This window comes from Ambystoma mexicanum, chromosome 6p, assembly GCF_040938575.1.
Source record: "Ambystoma mexicanum isolate Mex_15411 chromosome 6p, UKY_AmexF1_1, whole genome shotgun sequence".
Lineage (NCBI taxonomy): Eukaryota > Metazoa > Chordata > Amphibia > Caudata > Ambystomatidae > Ambystoma > Ambystoma mexicanum.
Window position 1 is genome coordinate 1,152,231,577 of NC_090935.1, and position 21,332 is coordinate 1,152,252,908.

The 21,332-nt window shown below is 44.7% G+C and overlaps 1 protein-coding gene across 3 annotated transcripts in view; it reads left to right on the forward strand.

Annotated features, from left to right (window-relative positions):
- PIP5K1B (phosphatidylinositol-4-phosphate 5-kinase type 1 beta) overlaps positions 1 to 21,332 on the forward strand; it is a 792,190-nt gene that overhangs the window by 611,708 nt on the left and 159,150 nt on the right. For all 3 annotated transcript variants that reach the window (XM_069625767.1, XM_069625768.1, XM_069625766.1), the window contains 3 exons: positions 3,920 to 4,003; positions 7,876 to 7,924; positions 18,567 to 18,651. In XM_069625767.1, the coding sequence (XP_069481868.1) occupies positions 3,920 to 4,003; positions 7,876 to 7,924; positions 18,567 to 18,651 (218 nt within the window). The remainder of the gene's footprint in view (positions 1 to 3,919; positions 4,004 to 7,875; positions 7,925 to 18,566; positions 18,652 to 21,332) is intronic.

Below are 21,332 nucleotides of genomic sequence, written 5' to 3' on the forward strand. Positions count from 1 at the left end.
ACTGTGAATGGGTCAGGGCTCCATTTTGTCTAGCATTCAACCATGTGTTTTATTGCTATGGTCCAATTTTTTCATATATAGCTGTGTTGCAAAGCTGTTATTTAGAAGATAAAATAGTACCTTGACACCAGTTTCACTGCCCCATGGATGAGTCTACTGGGGGATTTCAAAGAGGGTGTATCTTTATACCATAAGTGGTCATGTGTATAGGGGTCAACATCAGAAATGTTGCCAATATAAGCACACAACTCCAGTGTACACAAGAAAACTGCTCTCCCCTCCTCAGCCTCCCAAGACGGCAGTGCATGGGTGCCTCTTGATCAGTTAGTGCACTGCACAGCTGATAGAGGTGACCAATGTTACTGACCCAATCTGCTGCTTTAAAATGCAACCATAGGACATCAAGTTCTAATCAGACAGTGAAAGGGGTGCTAGACTCATCTGGGGAGTCTCCAGTAAAGACACGAGCACACAATCACTGCCTGTGAAATTGTGAAAGCGCGTGTACTAGACACCCGCTTGCAATAATCGCCCCAGGTGGATGCGCCAATCCAAAAGCATGCCAGATTCCACAACTGGCATCCTCTCTGTATAGAGCCACGCCGATCATGTGGCAGATGGGCAGGGTCATACTCTGTGGACTGCAGGGGCAGTGTGGGTCTGTAACACATTACATGCCAAATAACTGCTCAGGCTTTTTATGACAAATAAGTAATTAGTTGCAACTAAGAAAATGTTCTAGGTTGAACACGAATAATGGCGGTTGTGTTCTCAAAAACCTTGCAATGCAAAAACAGACATTTAGTTTCCTTTTTAATGCAAGTAAATTAACTTTCATAATGTTATATTTCCCTAATGTTAGGCTCTAATCTTATTATTCCAGTCAACATTATGTTGTCTTGTGCCAGGCTGAATAATCATATTGACCCATCATAGTAACTTGACCTCACATCTCATTTATTGATTATTTATTTAAGGCCGTAAAGTGCCTACGAATGACCGCTGTATGTAGGTTACATAAACAGAACAACTATAGAAGAGGAAATGAAATACACTCACAATAAAGTAAACAACTAAATGATTTGAGGAGGAGCGAAATTGAGTTTTGAGGGAAGAACTAAAAAAGCAAGAGTGGAAACGTAAGAAAGAAAGAAGGGTAGAGCATTTGATAATTTAGGAGCAAAGAGGGAAGAGAAACAGAAAGGGGACTGGGCAGAGATGGAGATGAATAAAAATAGAGGAGCGGATCGTTAAGGCCAGAGAGGGAAATTGAACGGAAACAAGGGAGAAGAGATCATGGGGAGGCAATCTATGAACACATGTTAAAACAATCCAGAGAACGTCAAACTGAAAATGGGCAGAAAACGAGAGTTATCCAAGAACAGCTAACGAAAGTTAGATCGAAGAAAGAGCGGAGAGATGAGGGAGAAGATGAAGAGCAGAGTTAAAAATAGAGTAAAAAGGCGAAAGTGCATATGCCAGAAGGCCAAGAAGAAGCGAAGAGCAATTGCCAGGCTGAGAAAAAAATGAGGGTGAGATTAAGGGAATCTTAGTAGGCAAAAAAAGTGAGACATGGACAAATATTGCGGATAGTTGATAATGACAGGAAGACCAAAAGAGAAGGATCAAAAATGGCACATAGATTACAAGAAGAAGACGAGATGGAAAGAAAGCCCAGAGGAAAATAAGTAGAAAGAGGAGAGAGCTCAGTCTCCCGTGAATTCAAATGGGACGAGTGTGCGAGCATCCAAGTCATGATAGCAGACATCAAAAATTGAACAATGAAGATGGCCAGGAAAGGAGGGGAAGAGATAACGATTTGGGAATCAACCGAATAAAAGCGACAATCCTGGCTAAAAGAATGAATAATAGATGAGAGAGGAACTGAAGAACGAGACTACAAGGGCGTTCTTAGGACTGAGCTTCGGGGATGCTGAGTGTAAGGGAAAGGATGAAGAGTGAACACCAGCTCAAGACAGAGAATTGAAGAGACGAGGAAAGCCAAGAAAGAGCAATGCCAGAAATACCAATAGAACAAAGAGAGGACCAGAGAATAGAGCGGTCACCCTAACCAACATTTGCAGATGAGTGCAAAAGAGGAAGAGGCAATTATTTCTTAGAGCGACAAGAAGAAGTAAGAAAAGGAGTGACATGAAGCGGAGCAGTTTCATCCGCGTGGGCAGAACAGAAACCAAGGAGAAGAAGTTCCTTCATGGTAGAAAGAGAGCTGAGAAAGGGGAAAGGATGGTCAAAAGATTCAATCTCTGTCATTGTCGGATGCGTGATGTTTGTCTTCCCCTTGTGCTTCAGTGGCGTGTTTATTTGTTCTAGTATTGCAGCAGATGTGCATTTAGGGGATTACTTTCCTATTCCAGAGAAGAGCGACTGCTGGAATATGACAGGCCACAAGGAAAGAGGATGAGGGATACGATTGGTTGGCAAGGAATCAAGAGGGGCAGCAGAATCTTGACTGCGTTGCCTAGTGACGGATGTCGCTCATTGATGAGCGAGTGGGAATACCCTTGCTTTCCTGCTGCACTAAGTCTGAGTTACAAAAAAAGGATCAGGTTAGAGTTAGACCCACTGGATTTTGGAAGACCCCACACCACTTGCAAGTAAATTGGTTACCAATACTCCACGTGGGTGGCATGTTCTGCTATTTCACCGCTAGGCCAAATTGTTTGGCACGCAGGTAAAGATTGAATAGCCCTCCAGTCATCAATTTACAAGGGCATTGCGGGCGTCAAGTGGGATTTTTTGTTTTATTTGCCAACCCGTCTTAAAGAGTTGGCTGCAATCTAGTCAAGGCCTTTTGCTTCTTGCTTCCAAAAGAATATCACCACAGTTCACTGTTTGTGTCGGCTTTTCATTGTTCAAATCGAGTCTAGATATTTCAGTTCGACCACAGATGTGTCGAGTCATGTTTCTGTTCCGAGACCACATTTTGTAACATAAGTGTGATGTAGCTGCACCAACTTCAATCTCCCAGCACACAGAGCCAGACTTAACACAACATGTTTCTGCACTTTCAAAAATACTCTTGCACAATGAGAAGGCTTTACACCAGCTCGGTGTTCTCAGTGTGCAGTGCAATCAGGTGCAGTAATGACAGCAAGGTAGCAATTAGCGATGCCTTAATGATCCGCTGCGTGCGCCCTCATGAGACGCAATGCTGTTGTTTTCATTCCCGCCTCCTGTATGTTTGCATCACAGCAGCTTGAAAGGTTGTGATATAAACAGGACTTCCTTTCAACAGATGAGGCTTGAACAGTCCAGGGAGGAGACCCCGGAACAGGTATCGCTACGGGAGGTGGGGCGGGGGGGGCGGGGTGGGTCAGGTGCTGGCAAACACTGTGTTATAATGGACAGGCCTTGCTGTTTCCATCATGAAGTGTTGTTATCATCCAATATCAAACCAAAAGAAGCTCACACGGTATTGGCTTGCTCAGGGCCATACTTCCAAAGCATCCACTTATGAGACCACAATGCAAGGGGCCCATGATGCTGACAGGGATACACAAATAGGAAAAACATGGCCCCCCCTTATTGTCACTCAAAGGGCTTCTGATGTAACTTGAAGTTGAGGTTTTCATGCACATGGTAAGATTTTCTGATATTTTCTCTGGCGCAGGTTGGTCAATATCGAGGTCACCTTGTATTTAGACATTTCATCATTGCCCTTGTTTGTGCATGGACACACGGAAGTTGTGAATGATCTCAAATATATTAAGCATGCTCCAGATTTCCCCCAATGTAAATTCCCGTAGCTATTGTGCAAGAGTCCTGGCACCCCTCTCAGAGGCCCCAAAGCAAATCATGGCAGAGAATAAACATGGCGTTTATTATAACATTTGATTTCTAAGCAGTGTGTCACATTTGGTAACCATGCTCTTTCCATTTCTTTTTTTCTAATCCATAGAATGGGCGGCATTCCGGCTAAAAGCCATAGAGGAGAAAGCCTGCTCCTCTTCATGGGTATCATCGATATTCTTCAGTCCTACAGGTACAGTATCTGTCTGCTGCCTGCACCAGCCTCGAGGCACTAAGCGCAGGCCTGGAAGGCCATGCATTGAAACAATCAAAAGAGGGACGGTCTGGAGAGAGGAATGGGCGGGGTCGGAAAATAGACGTGTTGAGTTAAATGATAACTAATGGACTGGAGGGTGGGTGCCAAGTGTCCAAAGGATGTCTTACTTGCTTAGGGTGCTCCTGATGACCACAGGAAGTGACACTGAACCAGAGCTTTGAAAGGCACGGTACATGGCCGACAGCAGGGGTGTTGCTAGGTCTGGAAAAGATCAGGGGCTTTGCTAATGTTCGGACTGTCGGGACAAGAGGCTAGCTAGCCTTTTGGTTGTGGCCCCTGAAATTCTATCCAGGGCTACAACCAAAATACCAGGGGCTATAGCTCCCTCATCCCCCCCTAGCAACGCCTCAGCCGGACATGGCACCTGCTACTATGTTATTCTTTCCCAAATCTAGGTAGACTCCAATGGAGAATTTGCCTAAATAGTGGTAGAGCAATGGTACATGGATTTGAAACGTGCACTGTCAACATCGCTCCAGAGAAGGCTTTGTGTTGCAGACCTGGCAGTGTTGTCCGGTTTAGTCTGGCATTTCGTGGGCACACATATGGAAATGGCGTTTGGGGGCATCAGCAACACAGTATTTCAGTGGTAAATCTGAGGGATTAGTAAACATTAAAGCCCGGTTTAGCCAGGCCTTCCTGTTTCCATATGTTTTCTTTTATGGAGCCCACAATTATCACAAAATGGTTTCCTGGCCCTGTCGACCTAGAGAAGGAGAGGAAACTAATAGCTTAGGCTGGGTAAAGAGCCACGTTTAGTGACAGAAAGAGAGATACAAAAGCGAAGATCTGCAGGACGGAAATTCCAGGGTGGAAAAGACTGGCCGCCTATGAGAGTATTGAAATTTGGGAATCTTACGGTGCTTTTGATAAGAAGAGTGTACGTTCCTGACAGGAAAATGAGGAATAATTCTCTTAGAAATAAAGGAGAAGGCAATACCAGGGAGGCAACAAAAAAAGCTGAACAGAGGATTTGAATGTGTACCCGCTCTTTAATCAGCAGCTTGCGCAATCTACCTAGATGATGAGTGATATGTGAGGAGAGGCGGAGTCCAAAGACAAGCTGTAGAGCATCATTGTGCAGAAGTTGAAGTTGTTTCTGCATTGTAAGAGGAGGAGACAAGAGAGAGATTGGGTCAATGAAGGATAACACCTGTCCAAGCTGAGGAAGAATGGAAAGAGCCATCACATTTGAGAACTGGGTTTGTTTCAAGGAGACAAGGTAGGAAAAATGCCAAGTGAAGGGGGCCAAAGCTGAGAACACTAGAGGTGTGGAAGCCTAGAATAAAGGATGACCAGAATAAAGGATGACCTCTGTCTTCTGCTCTAGAACCGTGAAGCGTCTCATGTGCTAGATGGAATTACCAATAACGATTTCGGACCCAAATAACCGGATAGACTCAAAGAATATGGCAAAGTACCACTTTATTATCAACATAGAATAAAGTAGGGCAATTTGGTGAACAACAAACTGTAGTTCACGCACTCAAACCCAAATCTGGTTATACAAAGGTTTTATACCTCAATATGCATCATCTATGACGTCATCCTACGTGCCAAACTGTAATTCCTATTCAAGGGAGGGATTGTTTAAGGGAACATATGTACCTGTAGTATGCATATGTGTTAATAACATCAGTGGCTGCCCCTTCTCTGTTAGGCACGCCATCAACCACCTCTAAATACGTATAATACTGATTATAGTGAAGAAATGGCAGCTTGTTGGTCTTTGCAACATTGTATAGCATGTTGCTACATAGTCCCTCTGATTGGTTGGCATGCTTTCCCACCTTGGACTTTCGACTCGTTAGCCGCATGTAAACGAAATGGAACCCAGGTGCCGAGAGTAACATCAGACTACTCCCCACTTTCCCAATGCGTCCATCATCTCTCATTGGTCCGTCCCTAAGCCAAGGCTTCTCCTTTTTAGTTGACCCTGCAGCCTGTTCTTGATTCTGGGACTTTTAAGGGAGTGTAGGCACACTATTATCTTCGCATGGAGCTTAATGAATAGCCCTTGTTTTCGACTTCTGAATCACGTGTGAGGAGACCACGAATTTGGCCATTTCAACCTTCTATTTACTGCTATTTGATTCAATTATACTGGGTGCCATTGCTCCTCTCGGCCTCTAGAGACTTGCTCACCCCACCTTGCATAAGCCTTTCGCATCGTTAAATGTCCAATACCAGGCTCTTGCAGATGTTTTCTTCTTTACGTAATCTAAGAGAAATATGTCTGACATACATGGCTTATCCTTCTGACTCCCCTTGTGCCTTGCAATTATTCCTTGAAGTAGCATCCTTGATCCCAGTCCAATAGACTCCTCTTTATTCCTCACATGAAGCTGTTCTCACTGAGTCTCCTGTCTCTGCAGCCCTGGTCTGTCTCAGAGATAGCTTGATTGGTTTTAATACGAGTCTGGCGCCCATCTTTCCATCATGGCCGCCCCAGCCACCTTGTTTTCTTTTGCAGCAAGCTTCTTTATGTCTCATCTACCTTGCGTTTCTGCGAATATACACTTATATGCAAAGAGATAAAGTAGCCTGTTGACTAATAGGATTTCTACATACTCGATTACATGTTTCTCTTCTCAATTCAGTTACATCCTTATTCTTAAATGTTTGCATATCGTTTAAGTGTGTCTCAGTATCTTTCCGTCATGACATCACTCTGCTCTTGTCAGATTTCACCTATAGCTCTATGATGTCCACTGGTGTGTCCCGACATCCCTTCGCCTTTTCAGTGCGAGGGTACATTCAATACGGTTGTCTGAGTTCATATCGTCTTTCATACACTCAATGTGGTATTGGGATAATACCTGCTGTCCCACATAGTGCTCTTCTGCTGTTCCAGTATGACAGATGAGAGGGGGCAGGGGCTAGGGATGGCGTGTCCACCTGCTCCTCTACAGTCTCATGAGAAGTTAGCATAAGTGAATTACAACTCATCCATGAAGATATGGCAGCCATATGGAACCGAGAAGATATAAAACCCAGGTCGCTTTCAAGATGGTCCAGGGGCTGGTGTCATCAGTGGCGTGTGCAGAAGGCAATGATATGAAAGAGGCTAGAGACTGGAGAAGCAGATTTAACAGCACTGTGACTACCATCTGAAGAAAAACTCTCTCTGACTTCCAAAACGAATGTATTGTTCTATCTTAACATAATGTTTTCAGTTAGTCCAATAACAGTATCAACATTGAATTTTATGTAACACAGCAGAGGAGAAAGGAAAGAACCCCGAGAATCTTAACCCGGGAGAGGATGAAAAGAAGAAAAGAAAGGAGAGATAGATAGAGGGTAAGAGCTGCTATAGAGAAAGGAAGAGGGACAAGAGAGGGCAGGTCTGCCAATGCAAAAGAATTGGAGCCTGGTCAGGAGTATGCCATAAAAGGAAAAGTATTGCCTCACCAGAATAGGAGCTAAAATTGGATATGGACAGAAATTCCTATGTAGACTTGAAGGTCACAGTAAGTACTAAATCAAAGAGGGCTTCAAATTGTATTTGAGCATACGTTTGGTTGTATGTGCCATAGGCAGGACAAGTGGAGATGCATTTGTTACCAGGTGATGCTGTAAACCACATTACCAAATGGTCCTTAATGTTGCATTTGTCCTGCACATCCCTCTGCTTGCCCGACACATCTTGACATCACACTGGTAAAAGTAGTGCAGAAATAGTTGCACACACACCAATGTTGATATTCATAACGACTAATGACACATGCTTTCGTGCAATGCTCTCTGTTTATGCCACGACAGTAATGGCTATTTATTTTCCCCGTTAGGTTAATGAAGAAAATAGAACATTCCTGGAAGGCACTGGTCTATGATGGGGTAAGTTACCATTACTTTGATGTTGCTCTCCAAATATGCATGTTTTCTAGAACTAGCGGCATATGGCCATTTATTTCAGCATCAGAGAAGTTGAAACCTCACCTGTCAGGCCTGGTCATAATATGCCAGATGCAGCCTCACATACCCAAGCACTGCTATAATATGATTGTCACCTTGTATAACCAGGTAGTGTAAAGTTATGCCAGGCAAATCCTCATATGCCACGTATAGGAACCATATGCAAGGTCAAGTGCTGTTAGCACAAGCCAAGTGCAGCCCCAATTGCACAATTGCTTACGTTATATGCCAGGTGGAACCTGATGTGCCAGAAATAATTATCATATGTAAGACATATCCTCACGTGTCAAGCATAGGCTCATTCCCCCAGGCACAGGCCTGTGCCACTGGGCCATCCAGTACTGAAAGACTTCAGAAAAAGGGCCCAAAATAGATCGCATGTGGAGGTGGGCAGGTGAGAGGGGGTGGGATGAGGGCACATTTAAGGGTAAATGATTCAGCTTGTTGCTTGGATAACTTAACTGGATTAGGTTTGCGTGATCACAATTTAAACAGCTAGGAAAGAATTGACATTATATGGAAAAGGGAGATGCCCATGATCACACAGGTTGTTCAAGTAGAGAAGCCATGATTGTGGAACAGCTGTCCTTGTTTCAGAGTCTTACATTTACCACGTTGTATGCCATTCCAGCTTTACACCAACATGCTAAGAGTGGATTTGCAAAGCACCAACACGCATTGTAAATCAAACTGACAGTAAAAAAGAAATTATCAAATCACATTGGGTAAAATATGTCTGGTCTATTCTCTTTCTATACAGTGCTTGCTAACTTCATTTTTCATGTTTAGCACTTCAATCAACAGATAGTAATGTTATCCTAATAATAATATACAATTTATCAACATGATAAGGATGTATGTCTTGAAATTGAAAGTGATGACTGACTGCAAAATGAACTTATTTACAAGCAACCAGCACTTAACTCACTGAGCTATCGCCAACTGCTGCTACATAATCTATAAAATGAGGGTACTTTTAAATACATAACAGTAAAACTGTCACACATAGACCTAACAAAAGTTACACGTAAGCAAACTGCAAACACAGGAGAAGGACAGTCGTTGAAATTACACAACCGAATAAAGCTCCCTACAACACAATAATTCTCCAGATGCCCTTGCAAGTGTTCCTACTGAAAATATTCTATTCTCTTATGCTAAGGAGTACACCTCATAGGCCTGCAGGAATGCCGGAATGACCATAGATACTGCAGCTGGGTTCGCAAAAGTATAATCCATTGTGCTTGCAGTTTTAAACCCAAATCTGGTGTATCCACGAGAAAGATCTCCATTAGATGGCCATTATAACAATGAAATAAACCAAAAAGCTCTGTTTCCTCAATAAGAGAGAGAATGTGCGCGTGCGCGCATAGCACAGAATGATTATACACCTGAAGGCTGAGGGGGAGAACTATCAATGGGATATTGTTTTGCATCCTTTAATACACCACTGTTCAAAATATAAGGCAGTTCATCCTTGAGGTGTCCTCCTGTCACTGGGGCTTCAAACCATATCCTCCAACAATAGGTTGTGCAAATGAATTTCGTAGCCGTGCTAGTGCAGTGTAAAAAAAATATCCTGAAAGTTCAAGTTGGGATGCTTTTTATTGGACTAACTGCAAATATTAAGCTGAGGTGGAATAATGCATGAGCTTTTGAAGTCACATAGATCATCTTCATCAGATGGTAAAAAGCAAAGGAAATCTAGGTTGATAGAACTCCTCTTCATATGGGCTCTCTATCCCTATGGTCTTTTAGCAGATGGCACTCATACCGATAATCAGTTTAGTAAGAACTAGCGCTCTGTATCAGAATCTCTTGTCCTCATTCATAAACATGCCTTTGCCAGACATTGCCCCCATAGCATTGTCGCTCATGACTGATCAAATGCGGCATGAATCAAATGCAGCAATCTGCATTTGTGGAAGTGCCAACACCTGCCATATTGCGTAAGCCTCTCTGCAAACGCCTAATGTTTGTTTATCCAGAGAGTCCTGCCCCCTGGTTTCTCCATACAGCAGCTCAGCTGTGACATTTCAATAACTATATGGTACTGTTTATTTTGGGCCCGTGCGACTGCACAGGGAGGCAAGTGTTTCTTAAGATGGAAGCATTTTACTCAAGGATCGCTAATTCAGAAGGTAGAGAGCACCAATGTATTAAACGATGAGCCTTGCAAGGTCCGTCACCTGGTTCAAGGGCCAAGCTGGGCCCGCCACTGTTCTGCGAGGTGGCGCGCTCCAGCTCAGTCACAGCCTGCATCGGAAAGGGAAGAAAGACTGTGTTTCCAAATACCAAAGATCATTGCTTCTTCCAATACTGCCAGGGAGTGGGCAGTGTTTTCATCGGACATCTGAGAAGCGTAAGAGAAGTAAAGTAAATATTTTCCCTGAGGGCGTTATCGTGGTTTCCAGCACAATATGTGGACTGAATATCCGCGGTTATTAAAGCTTACCTCAATATTTTCTTTTGTGAGTCACAGCCGCGTTTGTACCGTCCGATAACCCACTCAAAATGAGAGCGAGCCTTCATGAAAGGCGGCCTTGGTTTTCTTTTTGTTTGTCTGGTTTGTACTTGTGTTTTTGTGTCAGGAGCCACTTCCACGTAAACCAGCCCGCCGCGGTGCTGTAATCGCCCTGTTTCACAAACCCTTGTATACACAGAGCCGTGCCCTTGCAGTAAGCCCTTCCGAGCCAAAGGCGCAGGTGCTTTCTGGGGGGACAAGGTCACCTCTCTCTTCATGGGGTACTGGTGCCACTTGCTGCATGCATCATTCCTACTTCGAATTGCAAACATAAGGGGATGTGGCCTAGCGGCTGGCCTCGGAATCTGGAGACCATGCAGGGTATAGTCCCGTGCTCCACGCCCTGCACTAAAGAAACATTCCAGCAAAAGCATACCGTCTCCCCGTGCGTGATGGAACTCTGGAATAATGGCATCCCACCAGTGTGCTGTTTCAGACTGTCCCCGCGCTCCCGCCTCCTCATCACACCCTGAGGCCATATCACATAATATTTGCATTAGCACCAGGAAGCACATTGCCCTAATGCAGAAAAAGCTAATTCTTCCAATGCATTTTTGTACCAGGCCAATTTATGCCCTACTGCTAAAAAGGGATGGTATTATCACTAGGGCAAACTTCGCCATGGTAAAAACAGTTATTGAAGATATTTTTATGTGCACTGGGGCAACATGTAGACACTAGTGCTAATACAGTACAGAACGGCACTGCACGGGGAAAGGTTTCTGTAATCCGCCCGCCGCGGGCATCTATCATGCATACCCCACGCACCAGGCTGTTCCCATTACAGTACATTATGCTTTCGCATTCTCTTTGAAATGCCATGTCATGGGGTACGCAACTCTCATGTGTGCACAGTGTAAAAAGCACTGTTATTGAATCATTATTCCAATATGTATAGTCCCATAACATACTGGGTTGTTTTTTTCATTAATATTTACTTTGCATACCTTTCTATGTACTATACATTTTTCTTAAGGTGCATGGCATTGCACACTGAGCTCTAATGTGGATGTGACCCTAGTTACATTCATGTTCAATAGATTGTAATTCCCACTAGTCCCGAAGTGACTAGTATTCTATAAGTATTACATCATAATAAGGCTCGGCAGGCCTTGCACGTGCTTCCTTTGTTTCGTTGACTGCTGAATTTGACAGCTCTTACAACCTCAACCCACTTAAAAAAACTTTAAGGACGTCTGTGGACATTGGTTGGAAGCACATGCTTTCGCCACTAGATGCCAGTGCATTTGCCAGCACACAAAGAGGCAGTGCTGGATGGACAATGCAGGCCAACTAAAGTACACAAAGAGAACGCACTGGATAGTAGTGACTCAGAGAGGTACAGCAGAGTGATGCTGTCACAGAGAGACAGAGCAGTGATGCGGCCACAGAGAGACAGCGCAGTGATGCTAACATAGAGAGACAGTGCAGTGGTGCGGCCACAGAGAGACAGCGCAGTGGTGCGGCCACAGAGAGACAGCGCAGTGATGCTGACAGAGAGACAGTGCAGTGGTGCGGCCACAGAGACAGCGCAGTGATGCTGACAGAGAGACAGTGCAGTGGTGCGGCCACAGAGAGACAGCGCAGTGATGCTGACAGAGAGACAGTGCAGTGGTGCGGCCACAGAGAAACAGCGCAATGATGCTGACAGAGAGACAGTGCAGTGGTGCGGCCACAGAGAGACAGCGCAGTGATGCTGACAGAGAGACAGTGCAGTGGTGCGGCCACAGAGAGACAGCGCAGTGATGCTGACAGAGAGACAGTGCAGTGGTGCGGCCACAGAGAAACAGCGCAGTGATGCTGACATAGAGAGACAGTGCAGTGATGCGGCCACAGAGAGACAGCGCAGTGATGCTGACATAGAGAGACAGAGCAGTGATGCAGCCACAGAGAGACAGCGCAGTGATGCTGACATAGAGAGACAGCGCAGTGATGCTGACAGAGAGACAGTGCAGTGGTGCGGCCACAGAGAGAGAGCGCAGTGATGCTGACATAGAGAGACAGTGCAGTGATGCGGCCACCGAGAGACAGCACAGTGATGCTGATATAGAGAGACAGTTCAGGTTGAAGCAGGAGGCACAAGAAATTAGGTAGTGATTCTCATGATTTAAATTGTGTTGCAGTTCACATAGTGCATCGAAAAATAGAGCCATTCTGCATCACTGAAACCTTGCTTCATGGATTGCACCTGTGAAGTGTAACGGTTTATTGATAAGCCACCCTCAACACAGGGAGTTCCTGCCTCAACACAGGGAGTTCCTGCCCTCCCCACTCACGTGGTTCTGCAACAAACTGTTTAACAGATTCTTTTTGTAGCCCTATCTCAGACACATATCACGCCCCTAGGATCCCTCTCCCCTGAGCTAACAATGAGCCAAGCACCAGGCCGGTGTACGGGAAATATATTGGTATTTATTTAAATTAAAAGTAATAGAAATTAGCACAAAGGTAAACAAAAAAAATACTGTATCCGTGGCACAATCTACTTCTCTCAGCATAAATAAATCACAAACGTGAGTTAAAAAGACACAGTCGCAATTATTCACTTTCTGTAAATTTCACTTCACAAAATATTTACACTGATCAATAAAAACGGCACTTTTGTACCGTTGTGCGATTTTGATTTTCCTGCAGGCTTAAAAGGCTAGCAGTAGGATTTCAAGATTGGTAATGATGATTCCGCACACACTTTTGGTTTAAAATAAACACAGGGTGATTTATCGGTTTGTTTTTCAGATCCCCCCCTCTTGCTTTGGTCTATGTTGGGAAGTCAGACAGAAAAAATGGAATGCTTTGAGGAATTTTGGTTTTCAGACTCCCCCATCCCTCCAACCCCCTTGCTGAAAAGCCTGTGTTGGGGAAGCTGGATAAAAAGGTTGGACTGATTAAAGAACAAAGGCACCCCTCTTCCTTAAGAAGTCAGGGTCAGCTGGACAACAAGGATTACCCAATTAATGTATAGGCTACAGTTTTCAGCACACTGGGAAGTGAGCTTTGTTCATTTTGAATTTTAACAAAATTCACCCCATAGTGTTCTACCAAATGGGCAATTCATTAAATTCATATTTTTGGTTAAATAGGCTAAGGACCTACACAGTTTGCCCCCCCCCCGACCCTCACTATAAAAGGAAAGGATTCAAGGCAAGCAGACTCCCCCACCTTTTGGTTTCCCAGGGCCCAGTTCTACTTACATAGCAAGCCTCTGTTTAAGGTTCAGGAAAGCCAGCTGCATCTCAGGACACTGGAAAGATAAAGCAGGGGTCTGGTCACTCCACTCTCAAAGATGGCCTCCCACTCTCCGCCACAGGACCCAGTCAGCTTTGAGGACTTCCTAGAAATAGACAGCTCCAACCAGATGCACTCTCAGCAATCTCCTCTGCTGTCTCCTTACAGCTGTCAGATGGTAAGTTTCAGCAGCTTTCCTGATGGTCTGTCTCTTGTCTGTCTGTTCCTCTCCTCCTTTTTCTGTCTCCCTGTCCTAGTGCAGTCCCCCTTATATATCAGTGAAGAAATGACTAATGCTCTGCAAGAGTGCAGGGATGAGTAGTGAATTAAACTCCTGCCCGGCCCCACACTAGCAGTGATCCAAATCATAAATGTGAAACAGGCACAGACCAACAGGTGTACCCCCTTCCCCTCTTAGAGTAGTGCAGACTGAGGGGGGATTTGTAGCATGCAGGGGTTACCTTGTGATTTGTCCACAGAGTGGCCTATGGTTTTGCTAGCATTCACGACGAGGGCTAAGCGCTGAGGGTTGCACATGCCTACCCTATACTCTCATGTTCAAAAGGAGGCACGTAGTAAAGAGGCCACAAGCTCCCCATCACAAATACAAAATGAGCCAATGTCCCATTGTCGAGGCCAGGTCGTTGCACATGGGCACCAGTGGCCATTATGAACTGGTGCACAGTTCATGCTCCAATGTGCAACAATAGCACCTGTTTTGTAATGTATTTGATCGATTTGATAGTTTTTTATGGCATTGACATGTCACCTTGCAGTTACACCTAATATTTGGTACATATAAACCCGCGTAACGGCTTACACGTTTGCAGAGGGACAAACCTTCTTCAAGGTTATTGAGCATCAACTCTTTCATGGGTAAACATGTTGGAATGACTTATAGTCTGCGTCCCTCACATTTTGTTAACTCTGCGATCCATTTCTACATTTTCCAGTGGGACAGTTGGTATGGAAATTACTTGCAGAATTTTATTTTTGATTTTATTGTTTGAAGCTCGAGAACGGCTGAGCTGTGTACAGGGTGTGGTTAGCCAGCATTTGGGCTGCACTCTTGGTGCAGTATTGTGAGTTGTAGTCAGTGAGGGGATCCACTGGGAATAGTTCTTGGTCAGGTGTTGTTGAAAAAGCCACGTTTTGAGAGATTTGCAAAACTGGAGAATTGTGGGGGGCATTCCGATCCGATGCCGGGATCGGGTTCCAGAGGGTGGGCGCAGTACCCCAGTTACCACAAACTTGCGGTGGCCCAAGCAATCACAGCAGGAAATCTTTGCACTGGGCCTCCGATATCTGTAAAGGATGGTAAGGACAATGGTTTGAAGTCAGGGACGTACAGGTCTAGTGCGTCTCTGTGAATGGAAACACCGGGCCATATGGCATCACTGCACTATACAGTAGACAATATCACTGGAAATACATGTCTCCCTAGTTGCATCTCTCATGCAGGAGTGTGTGGGGGGCCAGTGTATTGACACAGTGTGCAGCTGCTTTTACCTTCCCGCAAGCAGTGGCCTCAGCAGAGAAAGGCCCTTCGCCCAGAGCTCCCTATGTTCTTGTCATTCTCCAACGGTTTCCTCAGACTGGCCAAAGTTCATCCTAAAATGGCTGCCGCAGGAACCCATTCCCATGCTCATGCGTGGACTCATTCACATATTCAAATATACTCCTTTGCAATTTCCCAAGGGCTGCTGGCGATTACTTTAATGTTTTAAAAGAAAAACGATTAGCGTTGCCACTCCTTTCATTCATTTTAGAGGTAAAATGAGGTATTTGGCAGACAGAGAGTGTTTACCTTCTCTCGGGCAGCGGTGGCCCTAGAAGGGGCGCGAGAGAAACGTGTCACCGTCAGCAGCATGTCAGCAGAGGCCTGATGTTGTCCCCAGAAAGGATTCACGTTACCAATGGACAAAGTTACTGTTGTTAAATGTGGAGGGATTCAAAAGACACACTTGAATGAAAGGGCAAACATTTTTGTGAAGCCTGTCTTATAGGCTCTTCATAAGTGGGCGGATGACGCATTTATATTTCAACCCTAGCACGCAGGCTTTTAGGAAGGTACCCGCCCCATACATCTGGCAGTCTATCAAATTCCTAAAACATACACATGCAATGATGTCACGCTTTTATAGTGCACCTACGTTGATTTCAAAGCAGCCTTCTATAGATCACCTGACAGAGGGTATAATGGGAGCTGCGGATCACTTTGACATCATACCCTGAAATGCCGGTTCAAGTTTGAGTTGCAACTCAAAATAATAAAACCTATAATAGTCTAAATGCACAACTGTTATTGTGCATATACGTTTCAGACCTAGGTTCTCAGCTCCTTAATCTAGTAACCCTTTTTCCACTAAATCTTCAAAACGCCTCCGACCCGTATCTCGTGTTTGGAGAAGACACTGAAATGCAAGGTACAAGGCACACCAACCTGCACTAGGATTAGAGCTTGCAAAGAGCAAACATTAACCAAACACAACAAACCAGAGGAGGCACTTGAAAATAAATATGGACTGTCTATGGACGACCTACAGTTTCAGACTTTCACTCTCACCTCCTTTCCTGGAGACCAGATGCCAGCAGCTGGAATGTCAAGTGTGCTCTGCCAGAGGGGTCCGTAAGCACTTGCATATTTGTATTTGTATTTATCTGTATAGCGCAAACCAGGCCCAGAGGCTACCGGGCGCATATCTTCAAACAGTGGTTACATCACAGGATGACATTACATAAAACATTTAGGTTGAGCAAAGTAGTACAGGTTAGACAAGCAATACAAAAGTAATCACAGGACCGTGACCCTCTGTTCCAGCCCTGGGAACAGGGTGCTAAAGCTATTAGCACCCCGGGTTACTAAAGCGGTAACCCGGGGTGTTTTTGAAAAAAAAAGCATATTCATTCAAAGAACGGAACGCGCGCGCCGTCCCGTTCATTGAATGAAAATACCGTACGAAGATGGCCTTCATGCTTATGGACAGGGCTGTTTCTAGTCCATTTGGTGCCCATGGTGAAACACTAGGAATGCCCCCCCTCCACACCGCATTCCGCACGCCACTCCCACCGCACCCCGCGTGCCACTCCCACCGCATCCCGCGCGACACTTCCACTGCACCCAATGCGCCACTCCCAAACTACACCATTCAGCAACTCGTACCCAAAGTCAAACAGTCCGTCACACAAAGAATGAATTGCCATTTACAACTGTGGGCCACTTTTTCATTGGTGACCAAGACAATTGCATGCCCCAGTTCCACTTAAGCTGCAGATAATGAGGACTGGGCACACCAAGAGACCATGAATATGGCACAGGATGCAATATATACAAACAACAAAGAACACAAGATGCTGAAGGGGGTTTGGAGGCAACCGAACCCAAAAGGGCAATGACAAGGAGACACCTGAACCCAATAAACAATCACTTTAAAATTCTTTGAATGGGAATCAAGTGTATGCTTTGATACAGTAAAGTCTGACTTGTTATGGACCCGGATTATTTATTTATTCATGCAATATTTGTCGGGTACGTGTATATTTATTTATGCAATGTTTGTCGGATGCAGGTATACGACAAACATTGCACAAAAAAAAACAAATTATCCGTGTCCATGTACCCGACAAACATTGCATAAACAAATAAATAAACCAGGTCGTGGCTTAAAGAATATTTACTGAGCAACACTGGTCAAAACTGTTATCAGCATAATGAAGTAACTCATTACCAGTGCCATGGAAGTGGTTTAAAGTGTAATTGATATAGAGTTTGGCAAAGAAGTAGCATGAAAGAAATAGCACCGCTTTAAACTATTATTTTGGCCATTTTCTGGGCTTGCAGGCACGCACCATGGGCTGAAACGGGTCTCCGTTTGTACCGTGTCAGGGCCCACGGTACGTCCCTGCAAGGCATGCCCACTCCCCACAGCTCACTGCACCTTCCCTCCCATCACGATGCCAGCAAGAAACCATACAGTGATTAATGGCCCACTACTAGCAGTTTCCTGCCGGCATTGTGATGGGAGGGGCTGTCCTTACCTGCAGGGGGACCTCAAGTGTTTTCATTGTTGTGCTTATGCCGCCACCATGCCCCCCCCCCCACCTCCCCGCACTAAAGTGGTCAGAGTGAGCATCTGGCTCATGTAATGTCAGGGCAGCGCCAGCACCTGACCTGCAGAACTTTTCCCACGGAAATGCGCTGCCCCACAAACTGGGGAATTCGATCCCCTCCAGAGGCTCCAGGGACCGGGGCAATTGCGCCCGCAGCAGGGGAGGCAACCTGTGGGTTCCATGGAACGTGGGCCGAGACCAGCGATTTCGGCCTGCGATCCTCTTAACCTGATTGGCTGTGCCTCCCCCACCCCCACGGGTGCTAATGTAATATTTTATCATTTAGAAAAAATGTACTGATTCATGTTGTTGTTAAACCAGGGAAGCCAGATCCTTGAAACTATTACATTGTTTTATTTGATGGCGTTATCCTAGGTTTTGTTTTGACTGTTACTTATAAACTAGCGACACACGTGATGTTGTTATATTTTTCACATGTGCTGAACATATCTCTTGGCTAACTTGCTTTCATCTGATAAGAAGCTTGGCAATCTCTGAACCTTTGCTTTCTCTCTTTACCTGGCAATACTGTTTCCTCATTGCAAGGTTTGTGATTCAAGGTGAAAACAATGGCAGCGCGGCCTAACATTAAGCCATCGCGTTTCGTGTTTGTTTTCTGGCGCCCATTGTGCCTTTCATTGTTTGGCGGCCGTCTAATAAACCCGATGCCTGTAGACTCTAATGGATGCCCTTTGTGTCTTGCAGGACACCGTCTCAGTTCACAGACCCAGTTTCTATGCAGACAGATTTCTCAAGTTCATGAACACCAGAGTCTTTAAAAAACTGCAAGGTAGGCCAGCTTCTTTTCATGGATGAATTGCTGTAGGTCAGTAATGCTCTGTTATACTTTCAATTCTGTGATTTTGTAAAAGTGTATAGAGGGTATTATTTAAATATCTTTAGGAACTACAAAGATAGATTTGTTTTATTTTAAATATTAAAATACTTCATTTTAGGGATGGTATGGTCTATAAATGATCACCTACATTGTAAAATTGCGATCTATATTTAAATTATGCTTGCTACATGATTACACACACCTTAACAGCTTCAAAGAGATGTAAAATAAAAGCTGTAGCTCTTTTCCCTATTTTGTTCGATCAGACTTTGCATACAGATTCTGGCCATTTCTGTAAAATACGAGTCTGGAGGCAACCTCGTGGACAGCTCAAACCTTAAAACGCGTGTATCGACGCCAGGTAATCGGCATTAGCAAGTCCTCATTTTGCCACTCTTCAATCCCAAACATTGGTAAGGGTGGTAGACCCATACCATTACCACATAGATGCCATCGCTCAGCGACAGGAAGCAAAGTGACAACACAAGGAACTCTTGTAGAGAGAGTGGCATATACTTTATTTCTCTGCAAGGAGGGTGGTGTGTGCCCCAGGATCAGCCCGGTCTTGCACAAGGAGCGGTGGGTGACCTTTGGGGCGCTTGAAGGTTACGTCCGGCCCTTATTCCCCTCATTTCTGTTACATTTGGAGTTGCCAATGGATGGTACAGCCCAGGGCACCATATTATTATTACTATGGTATTTAATGAGTGCAGACCTAGCTTCGAGAAGCAACGTAGTGCTTGACAGAGGTATACAACATTACAGATGCACAACAGGGCGCTTTACAGAAGTATACAACAGTACAGAGGCATAACGGAGCGCTTTACAGAGGTATACAACAGTGCAGTGGCATAACGGAGCGCTTTACAGAAGTATACAACATTACAGAGGCATAACGGAGCGCTTTACAGAGGTATACAACAGTACAGAGGCATAACGGAGCGCTTTACAGAGGTATACAACAGTACAGAGGCATAACGGAGTGCTTTACAGAGGTGTACAACAGTCCTGATGCATAACAGAGCACATTTCAGTGGTAACAACAGAACAGATATACAGCAGGGGGGATAGGATACAGAGGGGCACAGAGGAGGGGTAATCAAAGCGACGCAGCATTACCCTCCAAGTTGATGACAGTAGCATCTCAAGAAAGCCTGAGTGGCTGCAATAAGTTCAGCCTTCGATGTGTTCTCTCTTAAGCTCAGAGGAAGTCCACGTTAACACATCCAGATTGGCTTTACATTGTTGCCTCGTTTTGCCCGGCCATGTAATATGTCTACAGTTTGCTGACCACAAAAGAGACTTTTCTTTCTCTGAACTCCATCGTCAATGCATGTCTTATTTTGGGACCGCCTCCACATGGTGTATTGTGACATCCTGCATCACTGAAGTGCCCAGAGAGAAGGGGGGTTGGCTGTACACGGCACAGCACAGTGGCCTCTCTGTAGAATTCATTGGTGCCCTTTTAGAGAGTGAGCGGGCTATCTGTGGCCATAGGTATTGCAGTGTCTATGTTTGGGCAACCACTGACCAAACTAGAGTAGAATGAACATAGAATGGACTCATGCTCGCTCTTCATGACATATTCCCAGTGCTACTAGCCTTTGGGTTAGGTTAATGGAAAAACGAATGAAAGGAAGAATGGTGTGCTAGCGTAAAGAAACAGGGGTAAAGGCGTGACAGACAGAGAAGGCGATTGGACTTTCAGAGTTATGCCATATGCAAATCAAAAAATAGATAAGATTTCTTTGACTATGTTAAACAAGACTTAGATCAAACGTGTGGTCGACTGCGACTTAAATAATGTCATTTCTACCGTTCCACATAGACTACTTACTGGCAATCTTGCTGCGGGTTCGATGGTGGTGAAATTAATGAGGATCCAAGTAAATTGTAGGATGCAAACTGTGCTGCTGATTGCAGTTACCTCTACAGAGTGCACAGTGGCCAGGGCAGGGCCACTGGGACCAGTACTCTACTCTGTAATATCAATGCATTCAGTGAAATGAAAGATAAAACATGATTCTTAGACCCTGGGGGAGCCTGTTCCTTATCTCCGGGCTTCTATGGTACGCATTTCCTTTCCTATCCTCTTGCATTGATTGGGTGGCTAGAGGAGTCGATATGCAGAATAAAGAATTCTGTTTGGCCAATAATTGATAAATCAGTTTGAGAGATATTTCAGCAGGCATTACGGATATGGGGAGTCGTCCACTCAATCCTTGGCTGGACTCGGAGCAAATGCAATCTTTGGAGGGCTTCAGACATGTGCTCAAGTCTTCCTAGACTAAGCTGAGCTACAATGAAAGATAAGGAGAGCAGGCAAAAGGGAATTCCTCAGCAGAGGGACATGTGGTTATGATATAAAACGACCACATGTCCAAGCAGTACGACAAGGAATGGATGCTATTTCATATCCTAGACGTGACATTGCTGCACGTACTTGCACAGAGACTGGAGAGTCCGAGTAAATCCTTGCTTTCTTTTCGTGTCAGTGCACAATTTCAATCAACTACAACTCTGTTTCTGCATATAGAGTTTATTCAATACAATGTAAATAAAATATTTACATAATTAAGATGTTAAGAAATATTTTTAAATACGCTTTGCTGACTATAGGTGCTACTGTTGTT